Below are 20,602 nucleotides of genomic sequence, written 5' to 3'. Positions count from 1 at the left end.
ATTTTAAATTCTTATAAGAAATTCTCATAAGTGACGTTATGTGAATAATTATTCGTTGAATATTTTTCGAACTATAATACTTATGGTTGGCATGTACTAATCACATAAATTCTATTTTGGAAAAATTTATTTGTTTCAGTCTAAAACTGATATACATTTCAAAGCAACTTTGAACGTGTGTATCCAAACAAAATGCCATATAAATCTTATGCTATATATAATATATTAAGAAGTCGACAACCTCGTGTTTTACATCTATCAATGTAATAATAGTAACAGATTTGTGTTTACTTTAGCTCTCCTTTTCCATCAATATGACATTATTTAAAGATTTATGTCTGTGGAAAATCATGAATGTTATGAATTTAAAACTTGCGATTTAATTGTTTACAAATTAAAAAAAGTAAACACGAAAATGTTAGAATTAATTGACTAAAGGTAACGTTAAATCTCTACTCGGAGTCGGAGGTAAACCCGAAATATAGTAACATTCCGCGAGAGATATATAATAGCAAAATGAAATCGCACTTCTTTAAACACTGAAGTAAATTTAACTGTAATGCAATTTCGTACTGATAATTAACAACACCTCTAAAGTTTTAGATAATAAAATGTTCATACATATAAATGACATTGCAGTAATCGGAACGCTATACTTTCATCTTGCTTTTGTATGGTGTAAATAACGTGCGCTTTATATGCAAGTAAAGTTCGCTTCATATGCGTATTGGAAGCTTCATTATATATCAAATCAAGTTAGCCTTATTTGATAAATTACATAAAGAGATTGAGACACAACGTGGCCATTTGGAGAGTTTTGTCTTACGGTTAAATCATATATTTTCAACCAAACATATTGGTTCAAGTCTGTTCGCTTTATTCAATTGCACGATATCAGATATCCTCAAGTAGTTTGTTTGTAGTTATTTCGTTTATAACTTAGACCAAGACGGAAGTTTAAATCTTTAAATTTCGATAAATTATACATAAATATATATAAAGAGATAACAGTGCATATATATATATATATATAAACCGATACTACCAAGTACATCATAAACGAGCTCAACAATACAGAAGACTTTGAGTTGTTGTCTGTGAATTAAATTGAAATAATTAAATTCAATTGTTATAGTTTGTGCTCTTTTTCTAATATGGAAGTGTCTGGTCGGAGACTCGATACGGAAGAAGAAATTACAGATCAGTCAAAGAAATTATGTGAACTTTGTGAAGCAGATGATGTTATAACCACAGCAAATGGAATGTGCCGTGAGTGTGAAGAAAATATGTGTAACACGTGTTTTAGGCATCATCTTAAGGGAAAATTTTGTAGGGACCACGTGCTGACTGATTTTAAAACATCGTTTTTTATTCAGGAAAAAGCTGTCAATGTAGAGAAATGTACTAAGCATACTGATGAAACAATTAAATTCTATTGTAGAAAACACGACATGGTAGGATGTGGCGAGTGTATGATACCGGCTCATAGTGTTTGTCAACCTGAAAATATTAAAGACATAACAATAGAATTTCAAACAACTGAGCAATTTAAAAGCATTATGAGAAAACTCGAGAATTTTATGTCTGCAAACATAGAAAGGGAAAGAGTTATTCAGGAAAACAAGAAAACAAATAACAATAGGAAGGGAGAAGCGCTTAAAGTGATTAAAGACTTCAGAACAGAAATAGACATGTATCTGAACAATGCTGAAGCAAATATGATACAAGAGGTAAACTGCATAACATGTGGAAATGACAAAATGATAACCGAATATGAGCAAGCTTGTAGACTACTGCATTCTAAAATTACCGAAGTGATGAAAAAGTTAGATGTGGAACTTTACCAGGAAAGAGCATTGTTTATTCAAACTATTGGTTGCATGGCCCCAATCCGAGAAATTGAGCTGGAAATTTCGCAATGGCAAACAAAACGTGATACCAAACCGTTCGAATTTATACCCGACCAGCTGTTGCAAGGTATAATGTCTTCAATCGAAAAGCTTGAAAATATGGCTAAATCAATAAGCAAACTTACACATGCAGATACAACACAACAGACTGAAGCAGTAAGCAGACAAGAGATTGAAGATCACAATAAGACTGAAGATAATAGTAGAAATGCGAACGCAAAGGGTAAGAAAATAAGTAACTCTTTTTCAGTGGGTCGGGTCAGTTCACTCGGACCAAAATATATTTGGACTATTCCATAAGAAAACCTGTATGAAAAAATCAAAATAGATTTGAAACACCGCCTTATCATCTTGCAAAGGCGTTCTTGAATTTCGGTTGCCATAACAACAAAAAATAACATGGATTTGTGAAATATCTCAGAACCGTTTCTTTTTCGACATCAACATTAAGAAATACGTTGATACCGCACTCATTTCACCATCAAATTGTTTTATAGACTAAAATTTATGTACACAAAGAACTGCTATATAAATGTATTTGTTTATAATATTATTACCTAAAGAAGACATAATATAAGGCAAGACTAACGGATACAAATATCAAATATAATGTATAAGATCTGTGGGGAGCACAGCATGCAAACTAGCAAAATGAGTCTGTTCGTAGAGATGGTGCATCTGATATTTTTTTCTGTTGAACACTTAAAATCGGGGTACCTCTATTATATAATGGTTTAACTTTCATACTTCATTTTTCATGCTGAAAGGCATTATTTAATCTGACAAATTTGGTCCTACTTGGAAAAGTGAAGCCAGTGACAGATAACTCTTTTAGGACTATTTAGTTATGTGACCAAAGTACGCATAGATTCGGATGTGTTTCCCAAAAATATAGTCTACTTCAACATCTATGAATAATCATTCAAACAAAAAGGTTGAGCATTATCTTTCAATTTCGAACGAAATAATTCAAAGACAATTATTTTTATTCATTACTGTCGAAAAATTTACAGGCTTGGTATGATCATAGGAATGGAAACGGTATTTGTGAGAAAAATATAAATAGACTATAAGAATTTTACGACATCGAATCCCTCAACATTTTACAAAATTCGTTTGCCAAGAATAATCAAGGCCTCAAAATGTACGAGTTAAAAACAGAGCGATATAAAAATGTTTATTTTATCTGATGGTCACACCAAAACTATACCAAACTGTGTCGAAAGAAGTTATTTCACTTTTTATGACACGTACCTTTTCTTTACAAATCTACCTGATTGCATATTGACCGAGGCGTGCGGAATCGCATTTACCTTTCTGAATTTGCCGTTACAGAAACTTCTGTTAATATTATGTAGACGGTCATTAATGTAAATAAAATGGTGTTAGTTAAAAAGAAATGACAATCACCTTTCATTAGCTTATCCGTCAAAATAACGAAGCCGGTTCCGCTGTCAAAAGTTTCCGTATTTACTGAACGGTGCTATGTTAAAATATTGCCAGCGTGAGATAAGCGATATGCGCTTCGGTTTTTGCACTTGATTTGTTGTTTTTGTTGTTGAATATGTGGCCTTAGGTATACCACCTCTACTGTTCGACTTGTGCAATACTCCAGTTATATAGAACCGGCTTACCCGGGTCTGTTTTGATATATCTTACGGGAATATTAAATATCATAACAAACCTTTTAGAGCCGCTGCACTACACTTAACTACTAGTGTTAGGATAGTTGATATCATACATTCTAAACTAAGATCATTTGGCAGCATAACAACTTATCAGTTTATCTCAAACATAAACAGTTTTTGGAAAGAAATAACAACACAGTTTGAAACAAATACATTTATATTAGAAACGAATTAAAAAGATGTTGCTGGTTCTTATTTTTATAATCTTTTCAGTTTCGGTAAATTTCATTTAGCGATTAATATGAATAAATCACTGTCATAAAAATGTAGATATTATATTGTGTAATATCAATAAATGAACAGAGGACATCATTTATGATCTGTTTAAACATCGATGTAACATCATTTATGAGAAGACATCTCGTGTACACTTTAAACCCTGAGAGGCCTTAGTGCAAATCTGATATATAAACAAGTTATATTATTTCATTGCAATCTTTTACCATTTACTATAGACACGGGCACTTTTGAAGAAATTGTTGACGAATTAGTGCATTATGAAATTAATGAAGCTTATCGTGTTTCAGCCACATCGATCGGAAAATGCTGTGACCGTTTTAGTAGTTCATAGATATCGTTTTAGCACAACAAAGAAATATTTTGTACACAGGTTTTATGTTTTCCCTTTGCACATCATCTATTCGAAATACAATCACAAGATCATTTTTAAACACATATTTCAGAGGAAACACTCGAAGTGGCAATTTCAACATACACAATATTTCTTTTTTATTTCTTCCCATTTTCATTTTAGAAGTTGCTACTCTTGTCAGTTATTAGGTTTGCTTAATTAAAGTCACGTGATGGTAAAATGTTTACAGACCACCAATTGTGTTTATAATTGAAGAACTATACAATAACCTGTTTACAAGACATAGTAATCATTTGCTCTCACTTAGGTATACTATCTGAAAGAGGCCTGTCGTGTGAAACAGATTTGAAGAAACCCAGCAATTCATCGGCTAGTTTGTGTGTACCTCGTCCTGAGAACACTACGTATCAGAGAAAGACTCCGAGACAGTATAAGTACCATTCTTCATCACAAAGGCGACCATACAGGTGGGGTTCCTGCCAGAATTCTCCGGAAAAACGTGGGTCGATGACTGACTTTGGTCAATACAGTGACAGAGACGTTAGCAATGAAGGGCAAACACGCTCTATATATTCGCGAAGAAGGGTAAATAATTAATTCAATTAATTTAGGCTTTTCACCGGCCCTTTCAAGAAAGGTCTATCCGTTTATGTAATATTTGTTTTAAGTTATAAAGTAATTTTTAAGTAGTTGGAAGTTGGAATATTTACTAATATTCAAAATTGATAAACAGGGCATGGGGGCAAATGCATTACCTTAGCAACACTGCAACCTGTTTCTTAACTTCTTTTATTGAAAAGTGCATAGTTACGGGTATAGAATGGACCTCTACTACAAAGAAAACAACAGAAATAACTTGAAAAATGCTTTACAGGGTCATAAAGCAAGAACGGAATTTTTATCTAAGAACGTAGTACACGTTGGCACGGACACAGATTCATATTTATTGAACTTTCGCATGCATAATCACTTAGTTGAATGCAATGTTTAAGCTGCTAAATATGCGTGAGTTTGCTATCTTCCCTCAAATGAACTGGGACGATATCCTTTTTGCAAGAAGAAGGAAAATACAAAATTGTAACACTTTTTTAGCCCATTTCAGTTTTGCCAAGTCTGTATCGTTTATATTTGACTTTTGCTTTTTATTAAAAGCTTACCAAAAGCGACAAAAGACTCGTGTTTCTATCGTTGCGTATTTCATTTTTATTTTAGCAATAAAAGATAACAAACAATTCTGGACTACTTCAAAGGAAATTTGAGTTTGACTGTAATATATGACAGAAGAATGTGCACGAATCACTTGTATTGCAATTGTTATTATTACTAAAATATCAGGAAATGCTATATTTAGAATTCTAACATGACGCGGTTTGATTTCCAGTTAAACAAAGAAGGAAATCAAGCTCTGTATATTCTGCGATAAACAACGGTTGACGCGCGAGAGCATTATGACGTCAATTATGACGTCAAATTGTCGCATGACGTCTGATTCATTACTCCTCGCGTAATGAAGTCAGCATAATATTATTAAATGTCAATGAGCATGTCAGATGAACAATCTAGGCTTTGTGATTATCGTTAATTACCACGGTTCATGTTCAGATGCTTTAGTATTAACCCCTCGGCTAACGCCTCGTGGTTCAATTCTACGCATTGAACTTGAACGTGGTAAATCAGACGATAAACCACTCGAAGACCTAGATTATTTGTTAAATATACAAATTGCTACATTTATATGTTCAATTTATTATGTTCACGTAGCTTTATTTCTCAAGCTATTGGAACCGTTTAAGTATTTTATCTGTTTTCTACTGCAGGCGGATGACACGGGGACAAAACCTCCTGAGGAAGTACCCATAGTGATACATGGATCAAACCAATCATCATTGGAGCGTATTAAGAAAACTGTGAGTTTTAGTGTGTGCAGATTTCTTAAAGAACGAAGGAGATATAGAATTTTAAACTTTATATCTGCTCTGTGTAATCACTCTGCCATCTGTCCGCGAATCAATGTATTTAATGGTGAACATATAAATTACGTTTTAAGGCTTTTCGAATAACTTTACATTCACGTGAAATATTAGCCAACCTGAATCAAAGGTGCAATGTGAGCCAATATGAACATATTCAGTCCAAGGGGCGAAATGTATACCGAGGGGCACGAACACATTTTTTTTCAATGAATTTAAATCATATTACTACAGCACGACGGTTCCTGTTTTCAACAGACCCCAGAGCTGCGGCTCTTTATTTGCCAAATCCTACATTATATTGTTGACAAATATCTAATAAACGTACACAGCAGATAAAAGTATGTATCCGTGTGTAAGGTTTCCTTCGTAAACTAGTTAGATTCCGAAGTTGTTTTCTTTGTTACATTATTTTCAGTCAAGTTTTAAAATATGACATATATCTGACATATATCTCATAATTTCACAGTGAATATATCAAATATATATCTGTTTCGAGATCAAATATTTAGGCAGAAGCATTGAAAACAAAACAACATGCAATTAAATCGAATTCCTGAACACAAGGGGTTACATTTTGTACCTTTCAAATCCAGGTTATGCCGCTCATTAAAATATTGAATATGTTGTTTTCTTGATTAAAACATTTTGATCTTGCATTGAAACAATCAAAAATACTATCAACCTTTTCTACTTTTTTTTCATTTTAATTTATATGTTTGGAGGGGGGCAAGCTTAAATTAAACTACACCACCAATTTCCTGTCATAAACAGACGGATGGATGTATCATCCTTAGAATTTTTTTTTTAATTTCTACAAATCAAATCTAAAATAAAAGAAAAGCACTTGAAAAACCACTTCCTGTGAACTCTTAACGAATACACATGAGGGTGTCAGTGCATGGTCTTAAATTTCCAAAGTTACTTCAAACGTTTTTTTTTTTCGATTGCTTGAGGAGATTGGGGGGGGGGGGGGGGGGGGGGGTGCACAGAACAACACTTTAAGTATGGACATCAACGACAGTTGTTTTGTATTATTTTTGTATACTTAGTTCTTGTTGACTAAAATTGCATCCTTTAATTATGTTTAATATAGTTCTTCTTGTCTGATAAGCCGGAAGTGATGGCGTAACGACATTTATCTGGAAAATGTAGAATAAGAGACAATAGTAATATAGTAATCAGTAATATATTTTAAGGTTATTGTAAAGGGCAAAATAATAATTTTATACCTTTGCACTATACAAAAGTATTTGTATTTATACAATGATAAACATTTTGCGGCTTTCTTTGTAGTTATATATATTTGTAAATGTTTCGTTTTATTGATAATTTGGTATTTACATACTAAAACAATGCTAAAATTGTTCAAATTTCTTTTTAGTAGAGACAGTGATTTCTTTAATTAAATAAATGTTACCATGGAAACGTATCCCATAAGCTGCATACCTTAATGTAGAATTCAAAGCCATTGACACTGTTCTATTTAAGGAACACATCTTCAGCTTTTTATGAACATGGTACGATGTAAAGTGTTTGGTATCCTGCTAGTAATTTTATCCTAATATTTCATGTTGGTCATTAACAGAATGTCACTTAAGCCGTCAAAAAACCTTTTATCATACATAGTATTTTACAAATAAGAGAAAAATGCGTTACCTTGGAAACACGAGCTCCGCGACATATACATTATAAGCTGTAAAATTATCAACTACGCAGACGCCTACGTATAAAAGTAAAACCGAAATAAACAGAGAATTTTGTTATATATCCATAATTTCCTTTTCTTTCAATATAAAATACCTTTGGAGGGTAATGTATTTCAAAGCTGAATAAAAATTGTACTTAAAGGGACAGAGATAAACGAACTGCTGAAACATTAATTTACATCTAAAACAATAAATTGCTATGGTTCAACTAATTTGACTTTGCCGTGGTAACATGTTATGCTATTTCCTTTAATGACAGGCTTTTTAGTTGAATGATATGGGTATATATTTGTTACCTGGAAGGCAACATAAAACTGTCATGTTTGTGTTATTTTAGAGTTTACAACAGATGGATCAAACATGTATTGCTGCTGGAGAAATTGAAGGTGAATACATAAGATGTACGTTTTTCTCTTGTATATCTAAGATGTAAATGGTATGTTTCGTTTGTGAATAAAGGTAAAAGCCACATTTTGACTTCTTGCAAAACAATGATCAGAATCGCGCTAGCGATTATTAAATGATTTGCAAGAATCTTTTACAGTAGCTTGCTAAAAAAAATAAGAGATTCCTTTCAATGAGTATCAGAGAGTCACAACGATCATAGAACAGTCAGAACATCCGACCATGTTCAATTGTAATTTGCCTTCCAATAAGAAAACAGCTCCTGATTTTTATTATTTTAAAGTATTGTTAAATCGAGTGCAAAAACAGGCACAGTAGTTTTGACGCCGAAATCCACGCTTGAAATGAATTCACATGTATTCAGTCTCTATTTTAAACAATTCCAGCTGCACAATATAAATTTACTGACGTTCTTCGACCCAACAGTTGCAAATAAACGACTCCCTAAAACCTGTTAAAGGCCTAAATTTCTAACCAAAATTATGAAAGTTGCAAAATCAATGTCGATTCTCCATGATTTAAAAAACCGTCACCGTACCGTTCCGATTTATGTTGCATAGCATTATTTTTATTTTCACCGACCTCAGCTCTAGACAAAACATGATAAAATGTTTGAATGGTCGCCCCCTTCTACGAAATCTTCACCCAGTTTACAATGCCTAGTGATCAAACACTTGAAAAAGTCCGTCGGTTGTATTGACAAGAGAAACTTCTAGTTACGATGTACACCCGCCGATCACACGACGAACTGATATCTGAATGATAAATGCAATGGTATGATAAATGATAACAGAAATTATATTTGAGGACATACTCATATCAAACCAATTCCAATGTGAGTTTTACTTTGGGCGTGTATATTAATCATTGTTGATTCTGGTTGGAATCATGACAAAATGCAGTGAGCATAAAATGTCTTGCATGTCTACCCATTTTGTATTTATTTTAGTATTGTGTTAGTCTGAATACATTATGTTTGAAGACACTAAATACAGTTTGTCGAAGCTCAACATCATGCTGTTTAAAATGAAGGGAGAAGATACTCTCAACTTTAAATACTCTATCAGTTATTTCGCCTGCTCTACTTGATGATTGTTAAGAAAACACAACTATTAATGTAGACAAAAATTCAATTGATCTAAACAGAATGCGGATTCCATTTAATGCGAATGCTGAGGACAGATATGTTATTCTATCGGACTTATATCTTAAATTCCTCTTCTGAACTAAATGTCTGTCAGGAAATTACATATGTATCTACCGAAAGTAGCTAATTTGATATAACTTTTTACAGAGGGCATTGAAAGGATAACAACTTTGACTAATTTATATATATAACTTATTTACATTTTTCGCAGCACATAATAAAAGAAAAATGAAACAATTCTGTCACGTTTTTATGAAAAAAAAAACCTACTATTTTTCATCTTTTAAGCAACATCAGAAGTCAAGTCAAGAAACTGGAATGATCCCAGAATGATAATCGACGCTGTTGAATCTAAAGCATTGGTGACTTCTTTGTGTGATAATCCACCAGCACATATTGCCGTCTGCTGCATTGGTCAAAATTTTGGTCATGAGAACAGTCGGATCAGAATGATTGTCATAACTACACATCCTAATTCTTACGTATATCATCTAGATAATGACAATAGTCATTTGTTCAATGATGGACTGCTAGATCAACTGCTCATAAATAAGCAAATAAACAAAGTAAGTTTAATGCCAAACCATATTCAATAATATCTAATGACCATCTTTCCTTAAAATATTTTATCAAAAGATATTTCAATCCACATCAAATGTATTTGGCTTTACTGAATAGTATTGTATAGATTAATTTTGTACGTACATGCAGTGCTACATTTTAAAATAAAACGGTTAATTAAAAAAACAACTTTTTCTTTAAAAAATAGCGGAAGTACACAATTATACAGTGTTCTGCTATATAGATATCGTGCGTGAATCATTTTGAACCTTATGCATAATACTGTTCATACCAATAACTTAACCCTAAGACTTTGATTTGTTCTGGATTTCATGTTTAACTTTTTCTAGTTGACAGTTTCATTTATGCAATGATTTTATTTGTGCCAGGTGTTCCACGATATTCGAAATGTCTCAATCAGCTTGATTCGTGAATTCGATGTTCTTATGGATGGTACACCAATTTGGGACATCTCGGTAAATACAGTTTGTCATGTCCATTAACCGTTGCCCTGCTAAATTTTTAAAATGAACTAGGACATCAACTGGTCCGTCATTTATTATAGACTGCATCACTTATTACTCAAAGGAATGTTCACGAACATTTACTGACTGAACAGCGAACAGTACTAGTGCAGGCTATGCTCAGCCTGCACTGCACTGGTCGCAAAGGCAAAATCACTTGCTACCAGCAGGCTAAGGGTTAAGACAGGAGCAGAAAAGTATATCTTTATGCTAACATGCTTATTTTACCTACCCTGTATAGAAAGTTATTCTTTACTTTGCAAGAAGTAAAGGTAGGAAGAGGTGGGAAATAGATGAATGTTTGAAGTTATATGTTTAACATAATTTCAATTCCACAGTCAAAATGTATAAGTCATTCATACATTTATTTGTACACTTTGTTAACGATGTTGTAAATTCATAAACTAACACAGTTTTGTCAAAACATGTTTTGCTTTATTAAGTGTCTTCAGTTGACAATATATAAAATACACAATGATACACGAAATACGGAAATTACGTCGACGCGCCAAATCGACGTCGACGTTTAGAAGCCACAAATGGTTAAAAAAAGTGCATCATGAAATAATACGTCTTTGTGTGTTCAATACTATACAGTATACATGCTTCCGACTTCGAAAATCTCTCAGAGCTAGTAAAGAGCTCGGGAGCTCGGTGAAAAATTTTTCACCAAGTTCCCGAGTCTTCTGTAAATTCAACAAATCCGCTCTACGTACGTACGAATCAACGATGTTCGTGCAGACGCCGTACGAATTTGCCGAAGTTTGACTGAAAACCTACTTGTACGGAGCTCATAGCCTTCTTTTGACCATGGTATTTCTCGGGGTGTTGAGTTCTTCGTGTGAGTAAACAATACAGCTAGTTTACGGAAGGTCAATGGTTCTACCAAGTGTCCATTTTTTGATGAAATAATCATTAAGGGGCACCTGTGGTCTTCCTCCACCATCAAAGCTCGAAAGTAAGCATATGAACAAACATTGTGCCGGTGCGACGTTAAGTTAAACAAAACAAACAATACTTACAATAAAATATATATTATAAATGTTACCCCCTTGAAAAGATATATTACCCTCAGTGGTGCTCTTTGTGAAATTTCATCGGAATGATCAGAAGAAAGCATTGTTTTGCAGACTACACGAATATTATGATTGAATTATATCCTTTTGAATGAAATAAAATTCACAATATGAAATGCATTTAAAAAAGGTGGAATTTGGTACTTGTTTCTCTTTAGCTGATGTATACAATTTGTTTTAAGTCATAAAAAACATGTCACATCTGCCATGAAATAGGAAATATTGAACTGGTTTGATCAACATTCTTATATTTCCGTTAAGATGCTGTTCAGCAAGGCTTCGCCACTTCCACAAATTGACCTGGAAATACTGCACTACAAAAAAGGTATATTTAAGATGTGGACAATGCAGAATGAGGATTATGGCAACAAAATGTCAAGCAGCGACAGTTTTGATGCGGATATGGTGGCAGATTTAGTTGAGAGGGGGAGGCTAATATGGGATTTGTATAGGCTCTGTTTTAAGTAAGTAAATTCCATATTTGGACTAAAATGATACATGTTCCCTCTGATATTTAAGGACATCAGCTATTGTTTTTTTCTACTTTCTGACTCGTTATTCAATACATCCGTCTTTAAAACCATATTATTAACCCCGTAGCAAAGACTTATCGAAGTAAATTTGAATAAAAGCTGCAGTCAACAACAAAGAAATATAATTTTCTTAAGAATACTGAATTGACAAAATAAATAAAAGGTTGAATTAAAAAATACTCTATCTTAATTCTTGATTGATCTTTAAATGTTTGGAAATAATTAAAGTTAAGAAGCAGTGGAGCATGACCTAAACCAGCACGTAAATCAATCACCTTCCAAGTATCTAATTAAGATTCAAAATGATGGCATTTGCACCTGTCTATACACTTTATACACCTGACTTTTAACTTTATACATTGTTACAGCATTAACGATATTTTCGGCATACATTTACAGGAAGCTAAATGACGTTCTGGTTAAAAAGTTGAAGAAGGAGATTTTTGAAGCAGCTATTCCGTCCGCTGATGTCTTTTTAGCGGAAAAGATAAAAGCACTTAAACTTGAAAAGGTGAAAAGAGGGATTAAACAATATTACAGTTGATTGAAATAAATCAGTCAATGTCATATGACTTCTGCAATCTGCAGTTATGCATCTAAATTGTGAGCGGAAAAGTGGCTATCAATTTTAAAATGTAAAAGTAGCAATCGAAGACGATTTTAGATTTCCCGCGATTCACAATTATTTTTGAAAAAAGATTACGTAAAAAGGGGACCTTATGCCAGGGGCATACAATCAACCCAGTTTGTGGTGTATTTATATCTCAGCATTGAAAAATGGCATAGTCACAAAAATGTATTTGTTTACAGGTTAAGATTAAAACATGATGTAAAAGCAAGTTTAGATGAAACTATTCAAGTACAATGTTCATTTGACTGTGACCTTAATGCACGGACGTTTACGTCATTACTATGTGTTAATTCAAAATTTTGCTGCGGGGAATTTTTATTAGGCTTTTGTGAAAAATTATTTTGTTTAATATTTTCATTAAAATATTTTCTCATAATTCGTGAAAAATGCGTTTTCTACATCAACTGAAGGACATTAATAACGCAAGTTCTAAACATTTGAAAACAATTTTCCATGAAGATTTTCATAGTGTGCATATATTTGAAATATGAACATTAAATCATGATATTTATATGTAGATTGTAAATTTATTGTAGTATATGAAGATCTTTTACCGATTAGTACCCGTTGAAGCGGTTACACCGCTAAAGGATAAATAAATTGACTTGTATTTCCAATGATGTAAAGTTAAGTTAACTTTAACGTTGACGTTATTACACACGTTCGCGCGGTGATGCCGAAGCGGAATCCTCGATCGCAACTGACCAGTTGAATTTCGGAATTTTGTTTTATCTTGAGTACTGTAAATAGACGTTTGGTTTAATAAATTGTCGGAAAATTTTGAAAATCTGGAGTTTGTAGTCCTCTTTGACATGAAATAACAATTGATTTCTCTCAATGCGCGCAAATCATATCATATTACATTAAATTCTGACAAAGCCATTGTTTACGGAAGTCAATAGTCATTACAACTTATAACACGAGGATATCATAGGAAACATTAATAATAAATTGCTATAATTAACTGGCCAATCATTAAACTTGGGCAGTACCATTTCATATTCAATAGGGTAGTCAATGAAAATGTACTGACTGAATAGTGAACAGTGCAGAACAAGACCGGCAGACCGCTCCAGGTCTGCAATGAGCAACATCGTGTTTTTATTAAATGTTTTGTTAGCTCACCTTGTCACATAGTGACTCACCTGTCACATAGTGACAGGGTGAGCTTTTGTGATAGCCCTTCGTCCGTCGTCCGTCCGTCGTCTTTCCGTCCGTCGTCCGTCCACAATTTCCTTGTGAACACGATAGAGGGAAAGTTGGAAGTCAAAAGTGCGGAAGTTGACAGTCGGGTCAGGAAGTTAGAAGTCAGAAGTGTGGAAGTTAGAAGTCAGAAGTGCGGAAGATAGAAGAGGGAAGTAAAAAGTCAAAAGTCGGCAGTAAGAAGTGTTGAAGTTGGAAATCAGAAGTCGAAAGTCATAAAGTTGGAAGTCAAAAGTGCGGAAGTTATAAGTCAGAAGTGCGGAAGTTAGAAGAGGAAAGTAAGAAGTCAAAAAGTCAGAAGTAAGAAGTGTGAAAGTTGGAAATCAAAGTCGAAAGTCAAGAAGTTGGAAGTGAGAAGTGCAAAAGTTAGAAGTCAGAAGTGGGAAGTACGGAAATCAATTTTCCCTCCAGGGCTTCCATAGTTTTATCACTCCTTCAGGGTTAAACTTTCACTGATATCTATTCAGATGTGAACTTCAATGAAATGCGTTGAAGGATTCTTTATTACTGTAAACATTTTTCTTCAAATATCTGTTTACTGATTCAGCACCGGAGTTGGCGTTGATAGCAAGGCAGCAGCCTTTGCTTTCAGGTTTAAGGTTTTTGGTTTTACGATCGTGCTGGAAAAAATAAAACACTTTGCAGCTATAAAATACCAAACTCCACATTAAGACTGGACTTACTTATGGGAAGACCTGTCTTTTAGTTTATGGTTTATTGTGGTACTTCAAGCTATAAACCACTAGGGTCGGATATTGTTATTGTGCTGTTGAGATTTTAGTGTTTAGTTTTTCAATGTTACAGTACCAGCCTTCTCAACTGATACACCTATTATTATTAACCCTTACCCTGCTAAATTTCTATAATGAATTCAATTTGAACAGTACCATTAACTGTTAAAAGAGGTGTTTACCAAAAAAGTACTGACCAAATGGCAAACAGTGCAGACCATACTTAGACTGTAAAGATGTGCAGGCTGATCTTGGTCTGCACATCCGCGCAGGCTGATCATGGTCTGCACTGTTCACTATTCAGCCAATAAATGTTCAGTGAATACCCCCTCGAATCAATGGTACTACCCAAACTGAATGATGGACTGTCCATTGTAGAAATTTAGCAGGATAAGGGTTAATCTCTCATCTGTTTCTTATTCACCATATTGTTCCTTGTGATCTCCACCTTCTTTCCTAACCCTTACAATGCTAAATTTCTACAATGAACTTGTCCATAATTTGGGTCATACTGTTTATTATTCAAAGGGGTGTTCACTGAAAATTTACTGACTGAATAGCGAAAGGGCAGAACCTGGTCCGGTCCGCAGTGGTCGCAAAGGCAGAATCACTTTTGCTGCCAGCTCGTCAAAGGTTAAGTAAACCTTGATTCATTGTTTGAACCAGATCTACTTAAACTTTGATCTAAATCTGGAACCATGACGGAACCTGGAACCAGAATTGAGCAGAGTATTAAAGGTGTTGAGCTCAAGTTGGATTTTAAACCTTTAATCTATGGTTAATCAGGCGAGATTGAAATTAAAAACTGTATTTACTAATATAATGTAAAGACTCTCGCCGATGTATTCATACGGCGGTGCAAATGAAACCTTCAGTGATGCACAGAGTGCAATTCTATTAAAAGCGACGTAGAACCGACATGCATGGCATATTTTCTAACCAGTATCAGAATATCAGCGAAACACTTCTTTAGATCAAAAGATCACATTCATCCCTTTATTCCATTCAAAAATACAACTGAAGTTTTTGCTCATTTTTTTTTCTTCATTGATCTCTGATTGCTTCATATTAAAAATTCATAGAACTATAATAACGGTATCACCTATCTACCATCAAATGTCAAGCTCTACAGGCTGAGTGTCCGTCAATAAATCTCCATTTCATCAAACAAGCCAACCCTGTACAAAGTGTTCAAAATGTGCCATAGGATGTGTTAAACACATACGTAACAATAAGACATACCATTCAGTTTCGCCGTTTGTTGGATATTTAAATTGACACTACCGTCTAGAAGACCAAGCCAGTAGTTTAAATTAAGTTATGAATTATAACAGACTGTGACTCTCGACTGTGGTAAATTATAGACTCTGCTATATACCGGATTCAAGCAATTTGAGTGAAAAGTAACGTGCTTACTTTTACCCTACCCGCGTTTCAGTATGTATCAGTTTGCATTCTTTCGAAATCGGCATGTTCCTATCGCATGCTAGGTAAAAATGGCGGCGTAAGAATATAATGTCTCGAAAAGAGAAACTGAAAGAAGCGGAAAGTAGTAAATTCAGCGGGTTGTATTTAACGAAGTGTACTTTTCTTATATAAAAGTTAACACCCCCTTTTCTTTTTGTTTTTCTAAAGTAGCGATTTAGTTCTTTATGGGAATATAAGTCTCTGAAATTCTGATATGCTAGAAAATGTCGAAAAACCGTTATGAAGTAAGTGGATTTTATATGAAATAAAGAACAGCTGGATTTAGTGGTGTTCAGCCTTGATAAAATAAATTTCAAAACTCTTCTTGCAAATATGTTTTAATCATACCTTATATCTAAGTGCAGGTGTCAATATCTCATTTTCTAATAAAAAAATACTCATGCATTATATTTAACGTATATTTCTTTTATATGCTCTCATGTACATGAGTCTTGAAATATTTGCTGCCTTGTTAACATACAACCACTAACATAAACATTTCTTTTGACTTCTGTAATATGTCAATATTGGTTGAAGACATTTCTGCTGAACGCATTTTCTATTTGTCCAGGGAAGCCCGAATCCTTTCTTTTATTCTCTGCTCTACTTCCGGCAGCAGACTTTCCGATCATAGACTGTGAAGCTGTCCACTTCCGGTAGAAAATAAATGTTGAACCAGCAAACCCGACAAGGCCCGCGCTCAGAAATATCATAATGGTGATGAGAATGGCTGCATTCATACACACTGTCTCTTCTGTTACTACATCTACAAAAACAGAATGTCAGTAATTATCCTTAGTCCAATTCATTTTTTAAGACATAAATCCATTACATGTGGCTCGGTTTGGTTCACCACTTTCATGACTTTCTTTATATACTAAATTATTCACCAGACATTTTTTTTTACTAAATCAGCGAAATGTAACATATTTCATTAGTGTTTCCTTTCATGCTTTCATGTGGGACTGTCTTTGCTTTGGCAGAACTATTTAACATAGATAATGCCACTAGTATAGTGTGCAAGTAGCTGTCACAGTAATTACACATGTGTCTCGCTTGACTGCAACAAAAACCGATCTGGTGCGCCTGTGATATATTACAGACTCAGGTATATACCGGATGCAAGCCATTTGAATGACAGTATTTTAATGTATAGATTTTGTACCCATGGTATTCCTTACCCTGAACTTTAGTCAGTATATTATACATATTGTACACTATATGCGCGTGGACGTGCAAAAAAAGGCGTATTTTTGCCGTGCGCTCCGATGATAATAATTTTGTGACATAAGCAGAAAGACTGCATCAGAGCTGTAATGAGAAACATTGGTCCCGTTTACGCAGTATACGAGATTAAAGCCGCTTAAAGGTAAAGGACTCGTAATCATCGGCAATATCCGTTCGTTTACGGATCGACGGGCAAAAAAATTATGATTTATTACATGCAAATATGTTATTATAGATAACTTACGGATCTCCGAATATTTCTCAACTATCTTAACATTAGCCCCTACATCGATGTCATACAAGTCAGCTTGTCGCTTCGTCAACTGATGTTCCTCTGCATCAAGGGCAGTAACTGTGTTGTCTTTGCCGATATGAGCTACGTTTCCTTCCGCAGAATTTCGTTTTCTTCTTCCCCATCCAGAGAGTCCTCCTCCACAAAATGTCTTGAAAAGAAAACATTTCATTTATTTAAGGTAGTGGACCCGTCATGGCATTCGGCAATTTCCGTTCGTTTCCGTATTTTCCATGTATGATTTCGGCATTCTCCGGTTATTACGAAAAACAGAATTTGTTACCGTCGGAGGATGCAGAAATCGAACACGGGGTATTCGGAAGCGTACGGAAATAGCCGATTGTAATTACGGGTACAATACCTTAGGGAAATAATATTCACAATTTTCATGAGATCATGAATAAATTGTTCTTCATTTTATTTAATATGTCTGTTTCTTTTCAATTAAATTATACATATCATAAATCCCTTTATTTTTATGAGATATGAGTATCTACAGGTCATAATCTAAGTTTCAAAAAAAGTGTTAATGAAATGACAACTATTTTTGCATAAACACTGTCATTTTGTGTAACAATAAATATTCAGCTATGTGGGACTGTCTACATACCTCTGCGCAAGCGTCTCTGCAAACCTCGAGTAGGCAAGTGAAGTTCATTTCAAGCGCTTGTCCCTCAAGATTTGTAGGTCGAAATGCTCCGAACTCACTCATTAGATAACCAGCCCTCAGTCTCGAAAAGTTGGGAAACAGGTCGGTGTCGGTTGAACAGCTGGATAACGAAAGTTGTATATAATAATAAAATAAATTGACCCAAAGTTATATGTAGTACGAGGGGTGTTCAAATATGAATGCAACTAGGCACATTTTCTGAAGTACTTAACAAACAATGCCAAAATAATTATCTCAGTCCTTCGAAAAATGCACCACCATGTGTTGTACAAAGTGCCAGTGTTTTAATCCAATTTTTAAAGGCGTTTTCATAATCTTTTCGAGGTATACTGTTCAGACACTGGAAAATAGCCGAACCGGGATTTTTGTTTCAGATATTCGCGTACAATGGCCGCTTTGTGTGACGAAGCATTGTCATGCAACAACCTGACATCACGGAGACCAGTTGCTGGCCGACGGTTTGCGAAATTTTTCTTTAACTTATGAAGGACATTGCCTTTGTAAAACTTAGTGAATGATTTGAGACACATTGTCTATTATCAAATCATCATGAAGAACATACGCCTCACCAGGGGATCGAACTCACGACGATCTGCGCTCTACTTACTGGGCTAGGCGGGTAAATTAAGGTACTCAGTAGTTTTCTATGATGAAAGCCCGGAAACTATGCAGTACCTTGCCTTTATATCGAGATCATCTACAAGTAGAAAGCAATTATCATGGCTAAAACAAAATGAAATATATCTTGTATAACGCCTTACTTCATTGCCTTCCCGAAACTTACATAGTTCGATACATAGGTATGCATCTATCTTAAGCAAACTAAGGTCCAATAACAATAGCTAATATGTTCCAAAGACGCAGTTCAAACTCCTCCCTCCCCCAATCCCCCGAAATCCTTACTTCATCCCTTTCCCTCCCAAAACGTGTCTCATACATGAATCAGCATTACGCTTAAGCAAACAAAGGTCAAATAAAAATAGCTATGTTCCAAAAAAACGCACCCTCTCCCACCAAACCACTAACGAAATCTTACAGCAGTGTGTGTATGTATTACCGCACATAAGATTCTAGCGTTTAAATTAGATAAAAGGTGGTCACATGAAGACCCCCTATATTTCTGCGGGGTGTCGGCAGATTTTCATGCTGATATAGGCCATAAATAAGAAGTCGATACAACAAATCAATCAATTATAGGGTTAGTTAATGACCCACCACGGAAATATATGGGGTAAATACGGTAAATATAGGGACTCGGCTACTGACACCACATATTTCCGTAGAAGGTCGCTAACAAACCCAGTAATTAATATTTTATTGTAATATTTTCATGTACATCAAATCATTGATTAAGTAATATCAACCAAGTAACAAAGACAAAACGAACATGTGAAGGAACACATTGGCATACTGCTTTGGAACAGTCGGTGACAAATCACCATTGACGAACTCAGTTGCCTGCAGAACCTCCCTCCCTCTTAATACCCCAGTCAAACATACGGCGCGGATAGCTACGTCTAGCCACGCATAGAAAAGTAGTAATCCGTATCGATCCGTGCCTGAGCCGTACCTCAAAGAAGTAATCCGTATCAATCCGTACCAACACATGGTCAAAACGTATTCAAGACTTATCCCAAACTTACAAGTTTCTCCAACTTCTTGAACATACACAAAGGTTTGAGCGATCCGCAGCCATTTGGGCGTGACTTTAGCCAACTTGGTTAAAACTTATTCATCCGTAGTTAACCGTACTAAAACGTAGTTATCCGTACTGAAACGTACCTTGCCGTAGCTGAACGTAGTTATCCGAGGTTGCCCGTACTTAAGCGTAGTTCAGCGTAGTTCACCGCAAACCCGTCTAAACGCTGGGCATGTTGCCAGGCGCCGTAAAACGTAATTCATCGTAGTACCCATACTTCTTCGCGTTCTGTATTTTCATTGTTCCCCGTTTCTCACCATTTTTCCGTACTAAATCGTACTTCTCCGTACTTATTCCCCACCCCCACCCCTACAACAGACCAATCCCATCCGCACCGTACCTCAACGCACGGACATATCCGTATGTGTGACTGTAGCTTTACCCCACTATGTTCCAAACCTACCCATGTACTGACTGTCTAACTGAAGTGCCATGATAAGAGTGTCGGACAACTTCACCTCCTGGCCACTCACTTCCTCCTCCGCCACTACCTTGTAGAATGACATGCTGGCGGTGGGCTTCACCGTTATATTCACACTTCCATCGTCAGCCTTCTCCCTGACAGAA

The 20,602-nt window shown here is 35.0% G+C and overlaps 2 protein-coding genes across 2 annotated transcripts; one reads left to right on the top strand and one right to left on the bottom strand.

Annotated features, from left to right (window-relative positions):
• The first annotated feature begins 989 nt into the window (after positions 1-989).
• Positions 990-13,526, top strand: LOC123542702 (uncharacterized). The gene is made up of 8 exons (XM_045328666.2): positions 990-2,133; positions 4,498-4,775; positions 6,008-6,097; positions 8,207-8,255; positions 9,710-9,987; positions 10,372-10,458; positions 11,844-12,046; positions 12,515-13,526. The coding sequence occupies exons 1-8, from the start codon at positions 1,155-1,157 to the stop codon at positions 12,657-12,659; spliced, it is 2,109 nt and encodes a 702-aa protein (XP_045184601.2). The 5' UTR covers positions 990-1,154; the 3' UTR covers positions 12,660-13,526.
• Positions 13,527-16,469: 2,943 nt separating this feature from the next.
• Positions 16,470-18,453, bottom strand: LOC128551220 (uncharacterized). The gene is made up of 3 exons (XM_053531906.1): positions 18,277-18,453; positions 17,619-17,817; positions 16,470-16,913 (listed from the first exon to the last, which is right to left on the bottom strand). The coding sequence occupies exons 1-3, from the start codon at positions 18,376-18,378 to the stop codon at positions 16,669-16,671; spliced, it is 546 nt and encodes a 181-aa protein (XP_053387881.1). The 5' UTR covers positions 18,379-18,453; the 3' UTR covers positions 16,470-16,668.
• Positions 18,454-20,602: the final 2,149 nt, after the last annotated feature.

This window comes from Mercenaria mercenaria, chromosome 19 (genome assembly GCF_021730395.1).
Source record: "Mercenaria mercenaria strain notata chromosome 19, MADL_Memer_1, whole genome shotgun sequence".
Taxonomy (NCBI): Eukaryota; Metazoa; Mollusca; class Bivalvia; order Venerida; family Veneridae; genus Mercenaria; species Mercenaria mercenaria.
Note: the sequence above shows the minus strand (reverse complement) of the source record. Positions and strands in the feature narration are given on the sequence as shown.